General features: G+C 38.8%; 1 protein-coding gene across 1 annotated transcript; it reads right to left on the bottom strand.

Annotated features, from left to right (window-relative positions):
- Window positions 1-279: 279 nt before the first annotated feature.
- LOC103989158 (uncharacterized) lies at window positions 280-16,636 on the bottom strand. Its single transcript, XM_065156959.1, has 14 exons — window positions 16,404-16,636; window positions 16,161-16,308; window positions 15,947-16,065; window positions 15,516-15,603; window positions 15,235-15,378; window positions 13,534-13,685; window positions 12,263-12,373; window positions 11,329-11,425; window positions 9,019-9,162; window positions 8,873-8,910; window positions 8,691-8,783; window positions 4,233-4,316; window positions 2,137-2,286; window positions 280-576 (listed from the first exon to the last, which is right to left on the bottom strand). Exons 1-14 carry the CDS (start codon window positions 16,470-16,472, stop codon window positions 463-465), a joined length of 1,551 nt encoding a protein of 516 aa, XP_065013031.1. The 5' UTR covers window positions 16,473-16,636; the 3' UTR covers window positions 280-462.
- Between the last annotated feature and the right edge of the window lie 1,274 nt (window positions 16,637-17,910).

Raw genomic sequence — 17,910 nt, 5'->3', positions numbered from 1 at the left:
AGGGCAACCTCCAAGTGTGTTGAACATGGAACTGACACAACACAGTGGAAATCGAATGATGATTTCAACCTGTGGAGGAAGAAGAAAGACATAACCGCCATCACCTGAGGAGGACTACACATTTGAAGAAGAGAACAGAGTTCAAATAAGATACTTGTCTTATAAGGCAGTCCCCCACTTTTAAGTCATTGGGAATAGGAGATAACTGAAGCCTCTCTCTCTCTCTCTCTCTCTCTCTATATATATATATATATATATATATACAGTACAGCGACGGAATGATTCGAAAAAATCATTTTCAGAAACAAAAGTTGATGATGTAACAACGTATCCCAGGGTCGACGACCCTGTTGGTCTGGTTAAGCACAATTTCCTGCCACAACAAAGTTGTCATAAACCTCCTTTACAAATATGATTTAAAAAAAAAAACTCAAGCTACGTATATGACAAAAGCTACACGCCCTAACGTTTGAAGTCGTGGAATAACATCAGAGCATCATCAACTTTCAGAAGGGACAATTCCAATATCATCCTACTTTTCCTCAGCTGTTCACGTTTTTCCCTAGCCTGTAGAACCTGCCACAACAAAGTCGGCAAACGTGACGCCATATAAATGGGGGAAGAAAAGCTATTCCTTGAAATAGCACAACAGTCAAAGCCAACTTATGACTTGCAGCAGTAATATGAATGATTTACGAGGCACCATAAAACAAAAATCAGGTTGTTTTGGTTTGCTTTTGGATTGCCAGTCAATGGCAACGTAATTTGCAATGAAACATAAAACAATCAATTTTGGAAAACTCACTAATTGCTAAAATCTATAGAGATACAACATAAAGTGGCAGAAACAGAAGCAGATCGTTTCTTGGAAAACTCTTTTAAGTACCTGTAGATGCTAAAATAGCAACTGATGCATGCCTGAAAATTTGGATATCTTATGCTAGCTAACAATTTTAGCACCTTTGGAAGTTGAGAAGATTTCATATCTACAAGCATAAGCCTTTGTAAATGAAAATTACGCTCTGAACCGGAGTTGTGATAAATTTAACAAACTAAGCTAAATTTAACAAACAAGCTGACTCCAAATCAACACTATGCTGTGAAGATAATAATTATTCAATTAGTTAAACCAAAATTATAAACAATGGTCCATTGTAGATAAATACAAAACATGTAAGCAAGCACATAGCAAGCATGGCACCATACAGCATGGGTTGGCCACTCGCCAATTACCATGTGTGCCAAGTGCCACTAAGAAACCATGACAAGACCTATTGGATATCAGAAGCCAAGAAAACAAGAGTAAGGCTGCACTATCAAAAGAAATATATATTTAACAGTGTTCAAATATAAATCTGGAATGTTACATGGTATTTATCCCAGCATAAAGTTTAACTAAAGTTCCTGGAGCAATAAATTCCAAGGCTGTACAAAAGATTAATAGAATTATCTTCCTTTAGGACTGATCCTCACGAAAGTTATTGGTCAAACAATGGGGACAAAATTAAGTACAAACCTTTGACAAGGCAGTCAAGAACAGGAAAAGCAAATAATCATAAGAGAAATGAGCATTAACATAACATACAGCATCTAAGATTACAGAATATATCAAAGTTACAGTACTTAGAAAACCAAAAAATAAATAAATAGATGACATATGACTATAGCTTGAGATGTACACTTCTGTCTGACAAATGCTAAAATTAGATTTCAACAGTCAGGTAGAAAAGCAACAGTCCTCGTACAGAGGCAATTGCAGCTATTGACTTAGCACAGCCATCACCAGAAATTAACAATTTGGTTACTGTCCAAATCAGCAATTCAGCATGCTATTAACATGATGTTTTCCCCATCTATAAAAGTTGGGCAAATGACATGGTAACAAGGCTACATCTAGAACCTAAAGGCCATTTGTAATAGGTCAAGTGGCATTGACATCATGCTATTTGTTATAGATCAAGTGGCCTTGACGTCATGATGACTAATTGGAACAAAGTAACCCATTACACCATCATTGAATTAAATAATTACTATTACAGACATTCAACTGCTTCTAATAAGTAGCTTAAAATAAACAGAACAGGTGGGAAAAATAGGACCACGAAAAGTCCATAACAAAGAATAAAAATCACCAACCTCTTGTTCCTGTTCAACTATATGAGCAATCTTTTGATTCAAATTAAGTGCAGCATGATACATATGATTTAGGACAAGCTCCCAAAGTGAATGCTTTTCCACTTTCCACAAGAAATGTTGCAACTGTCCAGCACCAATCGAAATAACTTTCTGTGAACAGAACAAGGAAACCCCATTCAGATTACTAGCGAGTTACTATATTTGGAATTACCAAAAAAGATTTCTGCATTTCATATTTACTTCAAGTAGATAAAATATCATAGTCATGTGCAGACAATTAGTATTTTAAGAGTGTATATATAATTTACAAAATCAATATAAAGTGCATAATTTGCATGGCATAATATACTTTAACCAACATAACAAACCAATAACATTGGTCAACACACCTCCGAGGTTAAAGTACATGCAAACAGGACTTAGATATATCTGAGTTCACAGAACATACTGGATAAGAATCTGAAAACAACCAAAAACAGAACCTACACAAGCTAGATGTCATTCGATTTGACATTTTTGGACCCTTATAATATAACTGTTGTAAACAACTCTGTTCTTCATAACATGAATTTTCTTTGAAAAATATTCATAAAATTCCAATTTTCATACCACACTGGACAAGGACTAAGATCCTAGCACAATTGCGACCAGATTTGTGTGGTATCTTCACCCAATTAATACATAGTAGCTGAAGAATAATGTTATATCTAGGAGTTTGGATCGGTATATACTCTCATATTAATGAACTGCTTGTCAGCTAGATTCTTACACTGCTCCATCAATAAATTTAGGTGCTGTTCACATAGAATCATGGTTTGTTGTATTGATGAGTACCGCCTAGTACAAGTGGTACGTACCAATCAAACTGGAAACCAGTACATGGGCCACCCTATTCCAGGCAGTACAGTTATATGACCCCATATTATCCGATACGAGGTTTGTACCGATCAGTAACAGTTGAAATCCGATAGTTATCGAACGGTACAGGTCAATAACGATCAAATTCCACTTTAGAATCCTAATTTAACCTCTCTTTTTTTCAAGTATTTTTGGAGCCATTTTTGGTGATCTTTGGTATATCATCTGTACGCCCATGTACCGACATATGGTACATTTGTATGCACGATAAGTACCATACCAACACATAGTCGGTACATAGGTACGGACCGATTCAACAATCCATGCATAGAGTAATCAGATTTTTTCATAGTAGCCTGTGTATAAAGTATGATACAGAAGCACAAAAAGAATAAATAATGCAGAAGTTGATTAGGACAAATCTTAGGATGATCAGTTGGAAATTATCTCGACACAAACTAATCATCTGTTTAGTACATGAAAATGAAGATAGAAATTGCTTAAGGCTAGATGATGGGTTTAAACATATATGATCGGTCAGAAAAAGAATGGCAGTCAGAAAAAAGAAAACAGTTTCAAATTAGCTTTTTTATAGGTTCCTGAAGAGGTGTCTTTCTTGCTAATTTTACCCTCACTAGGAATTTAGTAACATCTTTGCAATTTTAACATCACATTGACAAAAGTTGCATAATGTCATCTCATATAAACCCACTTGATCTGAAAAGGGCCAGGACAATAACAACGAGACAGATGACATCTGGCTGACTATTACAAAAAAAATTCCCACTTAGCAACGACAACAACAAACCAAAAAGACTTCCCACTTAGCACATAAAAGACTAATTTTTTGCACAAGAAATCCCTTATAGATGTTAACAGATTTCATCATGTAGAATAAACTCTTACACCATTGTTATAGCCAATGGACAACAAGCACTGACACAATGTCATAAACACAGAATCTTACAAAGAGTAAAATATATTAAAAACCTCAAACCAAAATTCCAAATGCCCAAATGAAGCAGTAAGAAGTATTTAATAAAATAGGTAAATGAACCTAAAAAATGCAAATATAAGCTAGAAGCCAACATGATTGTGATAACCTTCTCTCTGTTACAAATAAATCACACATGTTGCAAGGTTATAAGCATACAAGAAACAGATTTTCACACAAGCCAATAATGAATCTCTATGCTAATAAATGAAAATGCATATTGTCCCAATAAAAGTTACTTCACCTGCATATACAGGTAATCATCATTCCAAAGCTTGTATAAAATCCCCTGGGCAACTTTCTTTTCAACAAATGTGATATCTGAGATCTACAAAGATGAAACAACTGAGTGTTAATGAATAAAACATGGAAGAAAGAAACCAAAATCTTTACATTAGGCAAATTATTTTTATCGACTATACACTTTAGTCTGTTCTCTGCCATCAATTGAATTATCAAGGCACAGATAGCATCAGAATTATGTATGTGTCATATAAACAGCTTTAATGATGTCTATAATTCTATATGACTGCTGCACTTTTAAGTAAATGACACCTAGGTCTATCAAATCTGTCAAACCACAATTAGCAAGGTGTTTAGAATTAAGCCCATGTCAATTTTATCATATTTGTCTCTGAGCCACAAGATATCACTTATATAGCTGTTTTTATTTTTAACTTATGCAAAACTCGTAACATTATTTCACAGAACATATGTAACAGCATCATGTAGTCCATAGAAAGTAAATATAGTGAACCATTACAGTCTTGGTTACTCAAATAACAGTGATTTAAAAGGCACTAGGCGCACACTCAAGCGAAGTGAAGCACTCCCAAATATTATAATTAAAATAATAGACAACTAAATAAAAATATGCTAAACATGTTTATGAAGACCTATATTTGAATTAAACTGCTCCAAAAGCATCTTGTTAGCCAGGAATGTTTTGTTGCTCTAAGACATCATCAAGTAAAAGCTAAGAGAGTTTCATGTATACCAAGAATGTTTTGTTAACCAGGGAGTTTCTTGACCAAAGTTGGACAAGAGCCAACCAGTTAATTAACAGGAAAGTGGGGGAATGGACGAAGCAGTTTGATTAACAAGAAGGTGGGGGAAGCAAAGGGCGGCGAACGAAACAGCAGCTGCGAATGGATGAAGCTGCAGTGGCAGACAAAGGCAGCAGACAATGTTGTCGACGACGTTGAACGGAGCTGCAGCATCGAACGAAGCGTGTAAAGGCAGCGAACGAAGGCAATGGAAGAGGTTGCCATTGGCAGCGGACAGAGCTACGACAGTAGCGGACAGAAATATAGCGGTGGAAGAGGTTTAGGGTTTAGACGAGCTGTAGTGGCAGACGATCTCTAGTGTCGGACAAGTTGTAGTGGCGAACGAGCTGCAATGGCGGGCAAGCTCCAACAACGAACGAGTTGCAACGACGGCAGCTGAGCTACAGCTGTGAATGAGATTGGAGGTTGCCGACGACGGTTGGCAGAGCGAATAAAGGCGACAGATGTAGGGTTTCTTTCACCTTTGTTTTCTTTTACTGGGACAGGCGAGGGAGGGGGTTGGACTAAGTTAGTTGGTTCGATTGAACCAACTTATAAGTCCAATCGAACCAACGATTGAACCCAAGTCCCAAAGTTGGCATGGGTGCTCACTCGAGGCGCTTGGCGCCTAAGCTCAAGCGAACACCCGAGTAGCGCTTCATTGAAGCGCAGCGCTTGGGGTTTCTGCGAGGCGCTCGAGCCTCGCCATGCCCAAGCGCCTTTTAAAACCACTCGTCAAAAAGAAATGAAAAATTAGAATACTGACAAACTTTATTCATATAAAAGCTGGTGATGGCTGCATTAATCTCTGTTGCTGTTTAACTTTGCTAAAGGTAATGCCCTCTCATAATACACGGATCATTTTCTTTTGGCCAAGTCTTCTCTGGTCCGTCACTTACGAAAACTAAGTCCAAATATCTCAGTTTCACAACTTGGACTTAGACAAGCATATGCACAAGACCATAGCAAACAATTTTCTCACACCTTAAAACTCATATGGCACTACCACTACTTATAATTGATTAAACAAACTATTACAAACTCTCTTTTCAATTTGTCCTAGTAATACCAATCATCCAAGTCGATATCCTCATTTCTACATTATCTTCATGAGCATATTCCATACTTTCATGTTCTACATCATCTCACCTTACAATCAACATTTTCCATATTGTCATAGGTGTAATTTGTAATTGCATGATGCATCAGACACACTTCTTTCAATTAATCATCTTGCCAATGTTTTACAAATATTTAGTGTCCCCTTCATGTTAGATATAACCCACTTAAATCTTTATTTCTTGACATAGACATTAATAGATGTGCATTCCATATAGTCATAAAGTTTCATCATACATATCAAGCATAGTTCCTAAATTAATCTCTGTTACATCAATTAGAATAACATCATCAACAAAGGTTAACTTGAAACAGATCGTTTATGAATTGTAGGTTGCCACAACAAGTGCAAATAGGTCAGAAATTAAATTCTAACCCTTGGCACAAAGCAACCACAAGTAGTAACTAGTTCTAACATATATTTTCACTAGTTCTTACAATAGCAGCTACTTCCAATGATCTAAAAAGCGCTAGGCGCTCGCCTAAACGAAGCGAGATGCTCTAAAATATTAAAATATAAAAATTATATAATATAATTAATAAATATGATTATTTAAATAAAAATATGATATTAAATTAAAAATATACTATTAACATTATATTATTTACTGTTAACAGTAGTTAGAGGGGATAAAAGGGTTATTGACAGTGAAAATCAACAGTGGAAAGTGGCAGCAATAGCGGTGAGAAGCTGAGAGTGGCAGCGGCGGAGGATTAGTTTAAGACAGCTACGTCAGTAACGGAAGCTCCAAAGGGCGTTCGTTGGTGGCGGAGGAACCTGCGGTCCTCTCCCTCGACAATGGAAGGAACTGCACACGGAGCGATGATGTAAGGAAGCTACGAGCTCTTGCTAGGCCGTTGGACTTGTCCATTGACGACAAAGGAAGGCTCGGTCTGCTGCACCTACGATGGAGGCAACGACAGAAGCGTTGACAGCGGAGGCAGAAGCAACGCTAGGGTTGGCTTGGGGTCGTGCGAGCGTGAAGGGTAGCTTTTGAGGGTAAGAAATTGAGTTACTAACTACTGTTGAACCAAACCAAACTTAAAAGTCTGGTTCAGTTGCCTTATTTAAACCAGGCGCTCACCCGAAGCGCTCGGCATTTGGGTTCGTGCGAGTGCCCAGGCAGTGCGCTTCAATCCCAAGCAACACCTCATTGAAGCACGCCATCTGGTCCACACACGAGGCGCTCAAGCCTCACTTCGCCCGAGCACCTATTTAAATCACTGGCTACATCATATATGTTCTTAATCACAACTATGTACCAAATAAACAATTTCTTCATCCCTTTAAGTCAAATAAATCGGGTCCCTAAGGGTACTATGTGATTTTTCAAAAGCATCAAAATTCCATAATCTATATGTACATATGAATCCAGGATGAGTCTGGCAGACTGCCAAACCGGTATGATACCACAATACTGACCAGTATACTTGGGCATTACCAACAACAAAAAACAAAATTAAAAATAGAAACAAGAAACAAGAAAGATGAGAGACAAGTAATACTATTGTTTCCTCTGATTTCCACAGTTTCCTTACCAGAGGGGTCAAAGACACTGAAGATACTACACACCATACTGAAAAAAGATCAGTCTTCTCTTCCTCTCCTTTTCTTCTTTGCTTCTCTTATATTTTTTCTATCTGCTACCACTCACAATGAACAGGAACAATGGCAGTGAGATTGAAGACTTTCAGCCATTAAAGGTCTAAAATTCTTTGTTTGTCTTTTTTTGGGACTAAAAACTTTGGCTATACTAAGAGAGCATGAAATGATAGAGACCGAGATAGGTTGGTTTGAACTGGATTTAAGTTTATACCATAGGTACCAGATATTCTGTGTCGTTACTGCTAGGATTAGTAAATACCAAGCCAACTACTCCAGTTCAAGTGACATTTTAAGCATTGATTGGGATCAAGAACTGCCTTTCTGAGTGTCATTCCCACACTGAAAGGTTGCTGCAAATCGAAATGCTCGCTGTGTCCATGTCAGTTAAAACACTTCGTCAGGCGCTTCACAATCACCATATATATGAAATCTTGTGCCATCTAATTATGTAAACGAAATGCTTACATCTATCATCTCTGTAAGGCTTCAAGACATTGAATATTAGCAATATGTATGTAACTTAGACGTAGTTGTTCCTTGACAACTACTTTGACAATCATCAACAGTAAAAGTTCTAATCCTAAGGCCAAAAAAGAGAAATACCTCAACTATGAGAAACTACACAGGCACAAGAGGCATAATAATAAATTATACACTATATAAAACCATTATAATACATCTCAACATATAATCTTCTTTTATGTTTCTGAACTTGTTGGCTAACTTCTTCATTTTTTTGCGGATGAGATGATGCTACTAAAATATTAACTGCCATGCATATTATTTCTAGCTTCCAGGAAATCTAGAAAAAAACTTTATCAATCTAAAATCAACAAGATGTAAAACTCCAGATTAGGTCATCAAGGAAAAAAGCAAGCCCCAAAAAGATCTAAAATTTATGGGCAAAATCTCTTAGCAGGAAAGGCATTACCTGTTCCGTCTCAACTAGAGAACCTTTTTTAATTAACAATCTAAATATCCTATATGCCTCTTTTCCGTATCTTGATAACACAAGAGACTCCACCTAAAAATGGAACACAAGAAAGGTAAATGTGCTGCAATCCTGAAGATTGCGAAAATAATTTGAGAAACAAAAATACAGCACTTACGTACCTCATCATTCTGACAAGATTCAATTATGCATTGCACTTCTACAAGCCATGAAAATGAACAATGTCAAAAGACAAAAGTTAGAACTCCAAGAACTATAAGTCTGTTTTAATAAACCCAACAGATGCCAGAGGTAAGAACACGTTTACCCATTTTGTAGAATACATTGTTATCCTCGATGGAAGAAGAACAACCAAGTTGATCAAGGACAATCCTAATGTGTTCCAACGTCATAGAGATACCACCAGGCTTTCCTCTCACTGCTTCCAAAATACCATCCATTGATGCTTTAACTACAGATAAAACAGCAAAATATAAGTGGTTAGAATTGGATCTTCTATATATAAATTCCAATAAAGAAGTAAATCCCAAATTTTCAGTAGCCATATGATTTCAAAACATAATTTTTAGATCAATGATAACTTTATTAATTAAACTGAAAGATAATAAGATAGCTTATTTAAATCTTAAATGCTAGAATGAATTTATGGTGGCTTTTCTAGGCTTGTAGATATGGATTCTCATTTCTCAGGAAATAGGCTTTATGGATCGACTTGTGCAATCATAATTAAACAGATAATTTAACATGTGTAACCTACGAAGTTTGTACATCTAGATATACTGATAGAAAGATGAGGCTTCAGAGAGAGATATATATAAATGTATATATTTAAATGTGACAAGCCAAGATCAAAATATTCATTGCTATCTTGAATATCTTTTGGCATTCAAACATGGGGATTTCCCTTCTTGTGCAAGAAAGATCACCTAGACTTTCATACACCATGTTTCATGAACTTATTGTCACGGACAAACTTCTAAACAGGATGTTTGATGTAATGCTTATGTATGTCCGTGTCTTTTGGTATGTTCATGATTTGCACAGCATGTAGAGAGACGGTCGAAGTCTTAATAGTCCCATTTTAGTTAGGTTGGTGGCCTCTTTAGGCTTATAAATAAAGGTTGTGTCATGTGGACACTTGTGAGAGATTTTCGGTCTGTAATGAACCATTTTGACCCTTTGTTGTGCAACTGTTCAGAGCTTGTAAAGTCTGTTTGTAATTTGCATTGTCTATGAAGTGTTTCCGGAAATGTTTGCTTGTGGATCCTGAGACGTTTTCTCTAACCCGTTCTCTCTTTTGGGGGGGGTTCTAAGGGATCATGGGAGGCTTTCGGGAGGCTGACCTTTGCGAACGGACACGCAAGGGTGCCGCACGACTTAGGCAAAACCAGCTAAGTCTGAATATCTTTTGGCATTCTAACATGGGGATTTCCCTTCTTGTGCAAGAAAGATCACCTAGACTTTCATACACCATGTTTCATGAACTTATGACGAAAACAAAAGATCTCCTCTAGAATCAAGTACATTAAGTTTTTACAGAAGAACATCTAATTCTGCATTTTGGATAAGTGACTGTCTGCATGAAAACAAAGGTACAAGAACAGATAATTAAGGTTCAAACCAAGGATTTTAATTTCGAATAATACCACCCGTACCGGGCGGTATCAGCCTAGCTGCGACAAGGGTAGAAGAACCATCGAGAGAGAAGAGGAAGAAGACGCTCGAAGAAGAGGGAGAAGAAGGGGGAGATTCAGGAGAACCTCGACGCTTTCCAATCCGACGCCACCCTCCCTCGACAATCCCGATCCAGAAGGTAACGGAGAGGCGACGGCTCGGCTTCTTCTTTGCAGAAGGCCGTAGACGCCTGTGGCCTTCGCTGCGTTCTTCATCGAAGGTCGGAGGCATTTGTGGCCTTCGACGCCTTTGTTGAACACCGCAGATGAGGAGAAGACCGGTCTTCTCCTCGTCTAATGCGACGAGGAGAAGTAAAGGAGGCGACGTCGCCGAGGTAGTATACACCCTAACGTACCGCTCGATACACCTATACCGTACTGTACTGAGCAAAGCTCGAAACACCAGAATGATACGAAATTACGAACCTTGGTTCAAACCAGGGTTTGCCGTACCGAGCCGTACCGCCCGGTACAAGCGGTATGTACCGATCTGACAGGTTTTCGGTACGCGGACCGATGGTTACCGGTCCGAGGCACTGTAGCAGTTACTGTAAATACCGCTCGGTATACCGTACCGTACCGGTACCGAGCCCAAGTCGAAATACCGGTACGGTACGGTATTGCAAACCTTGGTTCAAACAACTTCAAAATCTCCAAGAAGAATTTGTTCAACAAAAGTAATGAAACATCTAGGCCATAGCATATTCGCAGTACACTCATCGTTAAGTCACAAAGTAAGCCGAAGCAGTTGAATGACAAGCAAGTTAATGTTAAGGAAATAAATATAATGAAAAATTGAATTATGTAAATCAATTGTGACTTTACTTCATAAATTGTTGATTCATTTAGAAAAGGTGTAAATGAAGCACAGAGTTCCAGCTGTAAAAGGAACCCTAGATAATATGCCTCTAAAAAACAAATGAAGTACAGACATCAGATATTACCAAAATTATCTTTTTCTTGATCACTTGACTCTACAAGTGCTTCCAACACGACACCAGCATCAAGACCTAGCCTTGATCTTACGTTTGCAACACAAGCCTAAGATGTATGAGGTAAAAAAAGACCAAGTCAGAAATATAAAAAGTCTTATGATGCTAAAATGGGTACTTATAATGGAAAAAAAAGTACAATTAACAAAATAGTAACATAATATACTAAGAAAGAAGATACATCAAGTCTCACAACTCACAAGTATAAACTGTGCCCATTGCAGGAGGAATACTTGAGAAAAAGAAGAAACCATTAGCATGACTATGAATGTGAATCTAGAAGTTCCCAAAGCAAACCTGATCAGAAGCTGCTTAATAATGAACAGTGCATTTAGTGATATGACTCACTACTCTTAAATACTGCAGGTAGAGGTGACCACTTAAAATTTAATAGTGACAATTGAAAAACTTATTTCCCAATCCTATTTGTTTTCTGAATCATGATGAGCAAAAGAATGAAAACACAGAATTGTGAGCAAACAACATAGACAACCGCATGCCAATATAATCTCCAAGCAATAAATCAAATGATCAAAACATCAACAGTAGGATCTTTCTGTTGGTAAGAAGTACCAAGAGAGTTATTATAATTCTGTTATAGCTCATTTTACTTTGGTTTACTTTGTTCTTTATGGAGGTAGTAAATGGCAGAGCAGTTCCCAGATCTTTCTGTTGGTAAGAAGTACCAAGAGAGTTATTATAATTCTGTTATAGCTCATTTTACTTTGGTTTACTTTGTTCTTTATGGAGGTAGTAAATGGCAGAGCAGTTCCCAGATACCTGTGAGGAAATAATCAATACCTACATGACAAATAATCATATTCCTACATCACATATTAGGGATGGAACTAAACAGAGCAAAAACAAAGAAGAGTTTGATGGACACCTTCTTCTCGAGACAGTGAACAAATTTCTGAAAATTTGCCCGCCAAAGGACCTCAGTCTCAGTTATTGCAGCTTGAACCTCTTCATCCAACTCTAAAACCTCAAACTTGCGCTGTAAAATAATAAGTTTAAATACAATAAAGTTACAATTAACATATGTCATGGTACAACTCTGTATCATCAGTGATAAAAGAGCACGCAAGCTTGCATGCTCAGCTAAGTACAAAGGAAGTTTTTCAATTTTCAAATGCATCGCCATTTGGCAATTGAGAAAGATGGGGAAAAAAATCCATCTCTTTAGGTTCCCTAGCAAAATATATTATCTCCAACTGTGTCTACTTTTGGAAGATTTTTAAGAATCCATTCGTCCGTTGTAAACTGTAAACTCAGTCCTAACTATTGGGTGTCGATTACATGGAATTCTTTTTCTCGCCATTGAGCTTTGTGCAGGTTAATAACCCTAGTCAGACTAACAGCTACCAGATCCCTCTTTATTAGAATGTTTTCTTAGGTCTCCCTCTACCCCTCCTCACATCGCTAGTTCTTATCAATTCATCTCATATATCCAAGGTGTACATGATTGCTTTCGAACATGTTGACAACATCTTAAACAGATCCCCCTTATTTTATCATAAAGCCAAATAATAAGTTAACAAAACCTTAATTACCTCTAAACATGCCTTGGAACATATAAGCAAACAAATACAAGGCAAGAAGAAACAAAAACAGGAAACAGAAAATTTTCTGTGGTCCAGCGCTGTGCCTATGTATGCAATTCACCATGTAAAAGTTTCACAATCTTTTCAGTAACAGAATGCAAATCTGTTTATTTCAAGGGTCCTTCAATTGACCACAAACCTATCAAGAAAGAAAGTCATCATGTAACTATATAAAGTCCATTTGCATTGCATAAGCTGGCATGAAGTTACAAATAGATTATGAACAAACTTCCAACTTCCTAACACATGAATAAAAAATCAATAATGTCAAAATGCATCATCATGAGAGATTTAGCAAGGCTTTCATCACATTTTCATGTTCTTTAATCAGGATTTTTTCTCATTATCGAAATGCACATACATGAGCAGCAGAAACAATGTGAGCGTAAGTACTTATTGCCTATTAGTAAAGTACAAATATTACACAATACGATATCTCAAGACAATAAAAAACCGTCCATGGGAAGGGATTATTAATGTCCAAACAAGATGGTCGAATAATTTTTCAGTCAATCGATACTAAAAGGCACACGAATTTGCTAGAAGAGTCAACCTTATCACCAACTGAGACATCCTGTTTATCTGCATCTTTTACATCTGAACTCTCACGTCCACTATCTGTAATTACAGAAAATCTTTCAGCATGGCTGAGTGCTGCAGCTATCATAGCTTGTTGCTCAAGAGAATATGTTTCTTCCTTAGACTGTAAAACAAAATGAACTAGACATATAAGGTTCCTGTTTCACCATAATCAAATACAAATGCAAGCATTACAGACTTTTTAAACCAAAAAGATCTGATACTACAAACAATCAACATGGTCTTCAACAAGGAAACCCAATCAAGAAAGAATATAGATCTTTCAGTCTGTAAAACCACACTCCAACAAAATAAATAACAACACTCAACTAGTGTCAGGACAATTAGAGGCCCATCCATATACATTAAGGATAGAATCAGAAAGGTTCATGAGTAGTCACAAAAACCATAAAGTGACTGAACATAAAACAACGAAAAGTCAAAAAAATGAGGCGGACACCTTGGAAAAGTGATATGAAGCCATATTAACAACAAAATCTTAAATTCCACTGAAACATGAAGAGAAAATAATAGTGGTTAGACTGAAAATGTCCTAAAAAATGTTGAAAATGTTGAAACTAGAAGCTCCATGACTTGACATAACCATAGCATCTTCCACATTAAGTTATGTACTCTTTTGCAGCCACTTTAACAAAAAATAAAAAGAAAGTTGTGAGACACAAAAAGCAAAAGAAGAGTTAGAAAAGTGACATAGAAGCATAAAAACTATACTTCCGGTGATAATTTAAGAGAAAATACTAGTGGTTAGGTTGATATAGTCCTAAAAATTATAAAATTAGAATCATGATGAGTTCCTCCACATCAAAGTGATATATACTTTTGCAGTGCCTCTCAAATTAGCATACGCTACTTTCTCAACCATAGTCAAACTTTTAAAATTCTACATCTAATGATTGCTTAGAATTCCCATACAACGTTCCTGAAGAAGACCAAATGTAGCGCCAAGAGTTCATAAAAGTAATGTGTCAGATATTTTGAACATATGCAGAATTTAAAACTGGAACAGAAAGTTTGTGTGACCTTAAACAAAAACTCGCAACATACTACTAATTTTGATCCTTCCGTCCATTCGTGAAGGTTTGAACATAGAGATTACTCCACAATAGGCATAGGACAGTTCTTCAAAGCTAGGTACAATGCAAATGTGTCCCGTTCCATGTAAACTAATCAAGATCAAATGTAAAGAAACCATCAGGTTAATTGCGGATTGAGTACACTTGAACTATTTAGATCATATGTTATTGATATGACTTGCCATAGTTTAACATCAACACTGATGTCTAGATTTCAATCATAGTCATTTCTTTAAGATTCAATAACTCTCACGCCATTCAGCCAAATAAACTATATTGCTTAACCACTCAAAAATACCTCCACTTTTGAAAAAAATCAAGTTATTCTCTATTTCTCCTCTCAAAAAGACCACCAACCATCACCAAATACTGCAAAATATATGTATATATATATATATAACAATTGTTCCTCCATGTCAAGTATTCATATTATCTAGGAATTGAAAAGATATACCCTCTAATTAGCAAGATATAGAACTGGAAGTAGTCTAAACAGGACATTAATTTTGATTTCATATCAAAGTCATAACACAAGGCTCGATAGATGCAGATATGAAACAGTTTACACTTTCAACTTATCTTAGCACTGCGTCTTCTAGCCGAAGCAGTTCCTTCTTCTGAAGTAGGTGCAATGAAGGGTTCAGGCCTTGGACAACGTTCAACATATTGTCCATGTACAAGCCTTTCCAAGTTCTTTCGCAAAACATCCCGAATACTTGAACTGTCTGTGGAGGATACATCACGATTTAAATATTCACCAAACTGAATGCCAATTTGGTTCCAGCAAATTTTCAACATAAAAATAATAACTACCTATCAAAAGATAAGAAGTAATGAACATCAGTGGAGATAGTTACCCTACCTTCCGATTGTTTTGAAGTTGCTCGTACCACAAGCTGATCAAAAGTCAGCCTACCATGTTGCAACAAACCCTCAAGAAGAGTTTCACACTACAAGAAGTACATAAAAGGAGTGTCACTTCCATTTATTGAAATGAATGCCTGATTCATCTGTGTTGCACAAAAATTTAATCCAATAAACAACGGCCTCCACAAACTAGTGAGGATTCATACGCACAAATAAAATGAGGACTGGACTAATAAGTGATGCATATAATAGTCTAAACAGGGACAAAGAATTTTAATTTCGGAAACCATTTGAGGTTAGCGTAATAATGCAGTAATACAGTTCAGTAGTAACAATTCATCCATCGGCCAAGAAATCCGCATGTACACGGATCAAACATAAAGTATAGATTCAATCTGATGACAGCAGGGACAAGAAAAAGCTGACCTGAGGGCCAAGATCGTCCCTGACGATGGCCAAGAACTTGGTGAAACGCATCCGGTGGAGGATGTTGTCAAAGAGCGCCATGTACTGCGTCAGCGACTTGGTCGCCCCTCCCGCCCCCGCTGCCCAGGAATCAGAACAAAGACCGAGAATCATCTCTGCTATAATAAGTTGGAGGAGGAGGAGAAGGGAGAGGGAAGGGAAAAGTAGCGGTCACCTTGCTTGGGAACGGAGAATGCCTGGACGCAGTTGTGCTGGATGAGGACGAGGAGGCCATTCTTCACCTGGGAGTTGGAGAGCTCGGTGCAGCGGACGATTTCTTGGAGCGAGAGGGTTCCTCCCTGCAGGAGGCAACCGCACACCTTCTGCACCGATCAGACCAGACAGATAGAGATGGGTGTGAGAAGACAAAGAGAGGAAGAAGGGGGATGAATTGAAGCGACGGGGAGGGAGGGCTTACGGCGACAAGATCGCCAAAGTGGGAGGTCATGAGGCTGACGGCAAGGTTGAGGGCGTCTTGGCTGACCATCGTGGTCGGGGAGGAGATGTCTCCTTCCTCTCGTGTTGGTTCTTGGCGACGGCGAAAGAGACCCCGAGGAGGCGGAAGAGGAGGGGACTTTGTTTCGGTGCTTCAAACGGTAACAGAAACCCTCCCGGCTCGTAGGGTTTTCAAGAATTGTTCTTGCCGTTCGGCGAGATTGGGGCCGAGATGTGAATGGTTAAGGGCCCGATTCTGCCAGCCCAACATATAACTCTCCGGTACCCATCCCTCGGTGTCTGCAGTGGTACGTACGTGTACGTGTACGTGTCCATGGAGGCACTTTGCTTCCGTCTCCGATTGCCCGAGCAAGTCCAGGAAGCACAGGAGGCAGATGGCACGGCCCGTCTCCATCCCATTTAAGATCATACCAAGTGCGTCAGTGGTGGGGCCATCCTGGTCGTCTCCGCACCAACGTTGCGTCGAGATGGCAAGTGGCGAAGCGGTAAACACGCGCACTGTCCGCCTCTTCGAACTCACACAAACCGATGCTGCCTCATCAATGCGCCATCCGGTTTGGTGTGGCGTTAAATTGGCCGAAGCCCAACGACCAACTTCCACGGAATTTAACTGCATTTGGATCCTCGAATGCCATCGTGTAGGATCCGAGATCCGAAAAGATGATCTGGGCGAGGATCCGAATCCTAGATTTTGGTTCGAAGCAAGACGATGACAGACCAACAGATTAAGAGAACAAATGGTCAAGTCATTCTTCGCCTTGCGTAGAAGACTGGCCAAAGCCGACGTCGATCCTCACTTTGGAATTCGGACTTCCGTTCCGCAACAGCGACCCAACTCAGCCACAGCGGTGACATCGCTGCACCACAGGAGGGCCCCACGAAGTGCGGCGATGACCACCGCCCCAGGCCAGCAACACCGGCGGGCCCCGCGCGCCATGGCTGTACCACACACATCTCAGCTATCGTGCGGCCCCTGCGACGCCGCAGCGGGGTGGAATCGACACCGTTCTCCGCCTTCCTCCCATGTGAGGGTAGACTTGATGAACCCGGGCCACATTACTGCTCGCCAGCTATGGAGCTGTGCTACCACCCACCCCCTGGTCAAACACAACCGTGTCCGCCGTACCTTCTATGCAAACCCCTCGCGGTAATAATTATACGCCCCCTAAACAAAACGCAAGTGGCTTAGGTTCCAGGTTTGACCTGATTCTGCATCACAAGGAGTATTAATGACATGCACACAGACACAGCGGCAGAGAGGAACCGTGAACTGGGACGATGTCGGAACTATAGTTCGATTCGGATCACATTGGACGACGATGATGATGATGATGATGATGATCGAAGCCACGATAAACCAGCAGCAAGTGGGGTTCACGAAAGATATGGAAACGACGTGGCAATGGAGGCCGTCATGTCTTAATGCGTTTCCACAGGGAAGATGGTGATTAAGAAGGCGTGCACTCATC

The sequence above is a fragment of the Musa acuminata genome, chromosome BXJ3-6 (assembly GCF_036884655.1).
Source record: "Musa acuminata AAA Group cultivar baxijiao chromosome BXJ3-6, Cavendish_Baxijiao_AAA, whole genome shotgun sequence".
NCBI lineage: Eukaryota > Viridiplantae > Streptophyta > Magnoliopsida > Zingiberales > Musaceae > Musa > Musa acuminata.
The sequence above is the reverse complement of the archived record's forward strand: the minus strand, read 5'-3'. Positions and strand labels throughout refer to the sequence as shown.

Excerpts from the sequence above, each read along its gene's own strand:
- LOC103989158 (XM_065156959.1), bottom strand. The coding sequence starts at position 16,472 with ATGGTCAGCCAAGACGCCCTCAACCTTGCCGTCAGCCTCATGACCTCC. Across the intron at positions 2,287-4,232 it reads ATGATTACCTGTATATGCAG|AAAGTTATTTCGATTGGTGC; the intron begins GTGAAGTAACTT and ends TTCTGTTCACAG. Across the intron at positions 577-2,136 it reads TAGTTGAACAGGAACAAGAG|GTTCTACAGGCTAGGGAAAA; the intron begins GTTGGTGATTTT and ends TTGTTGTGGCAG.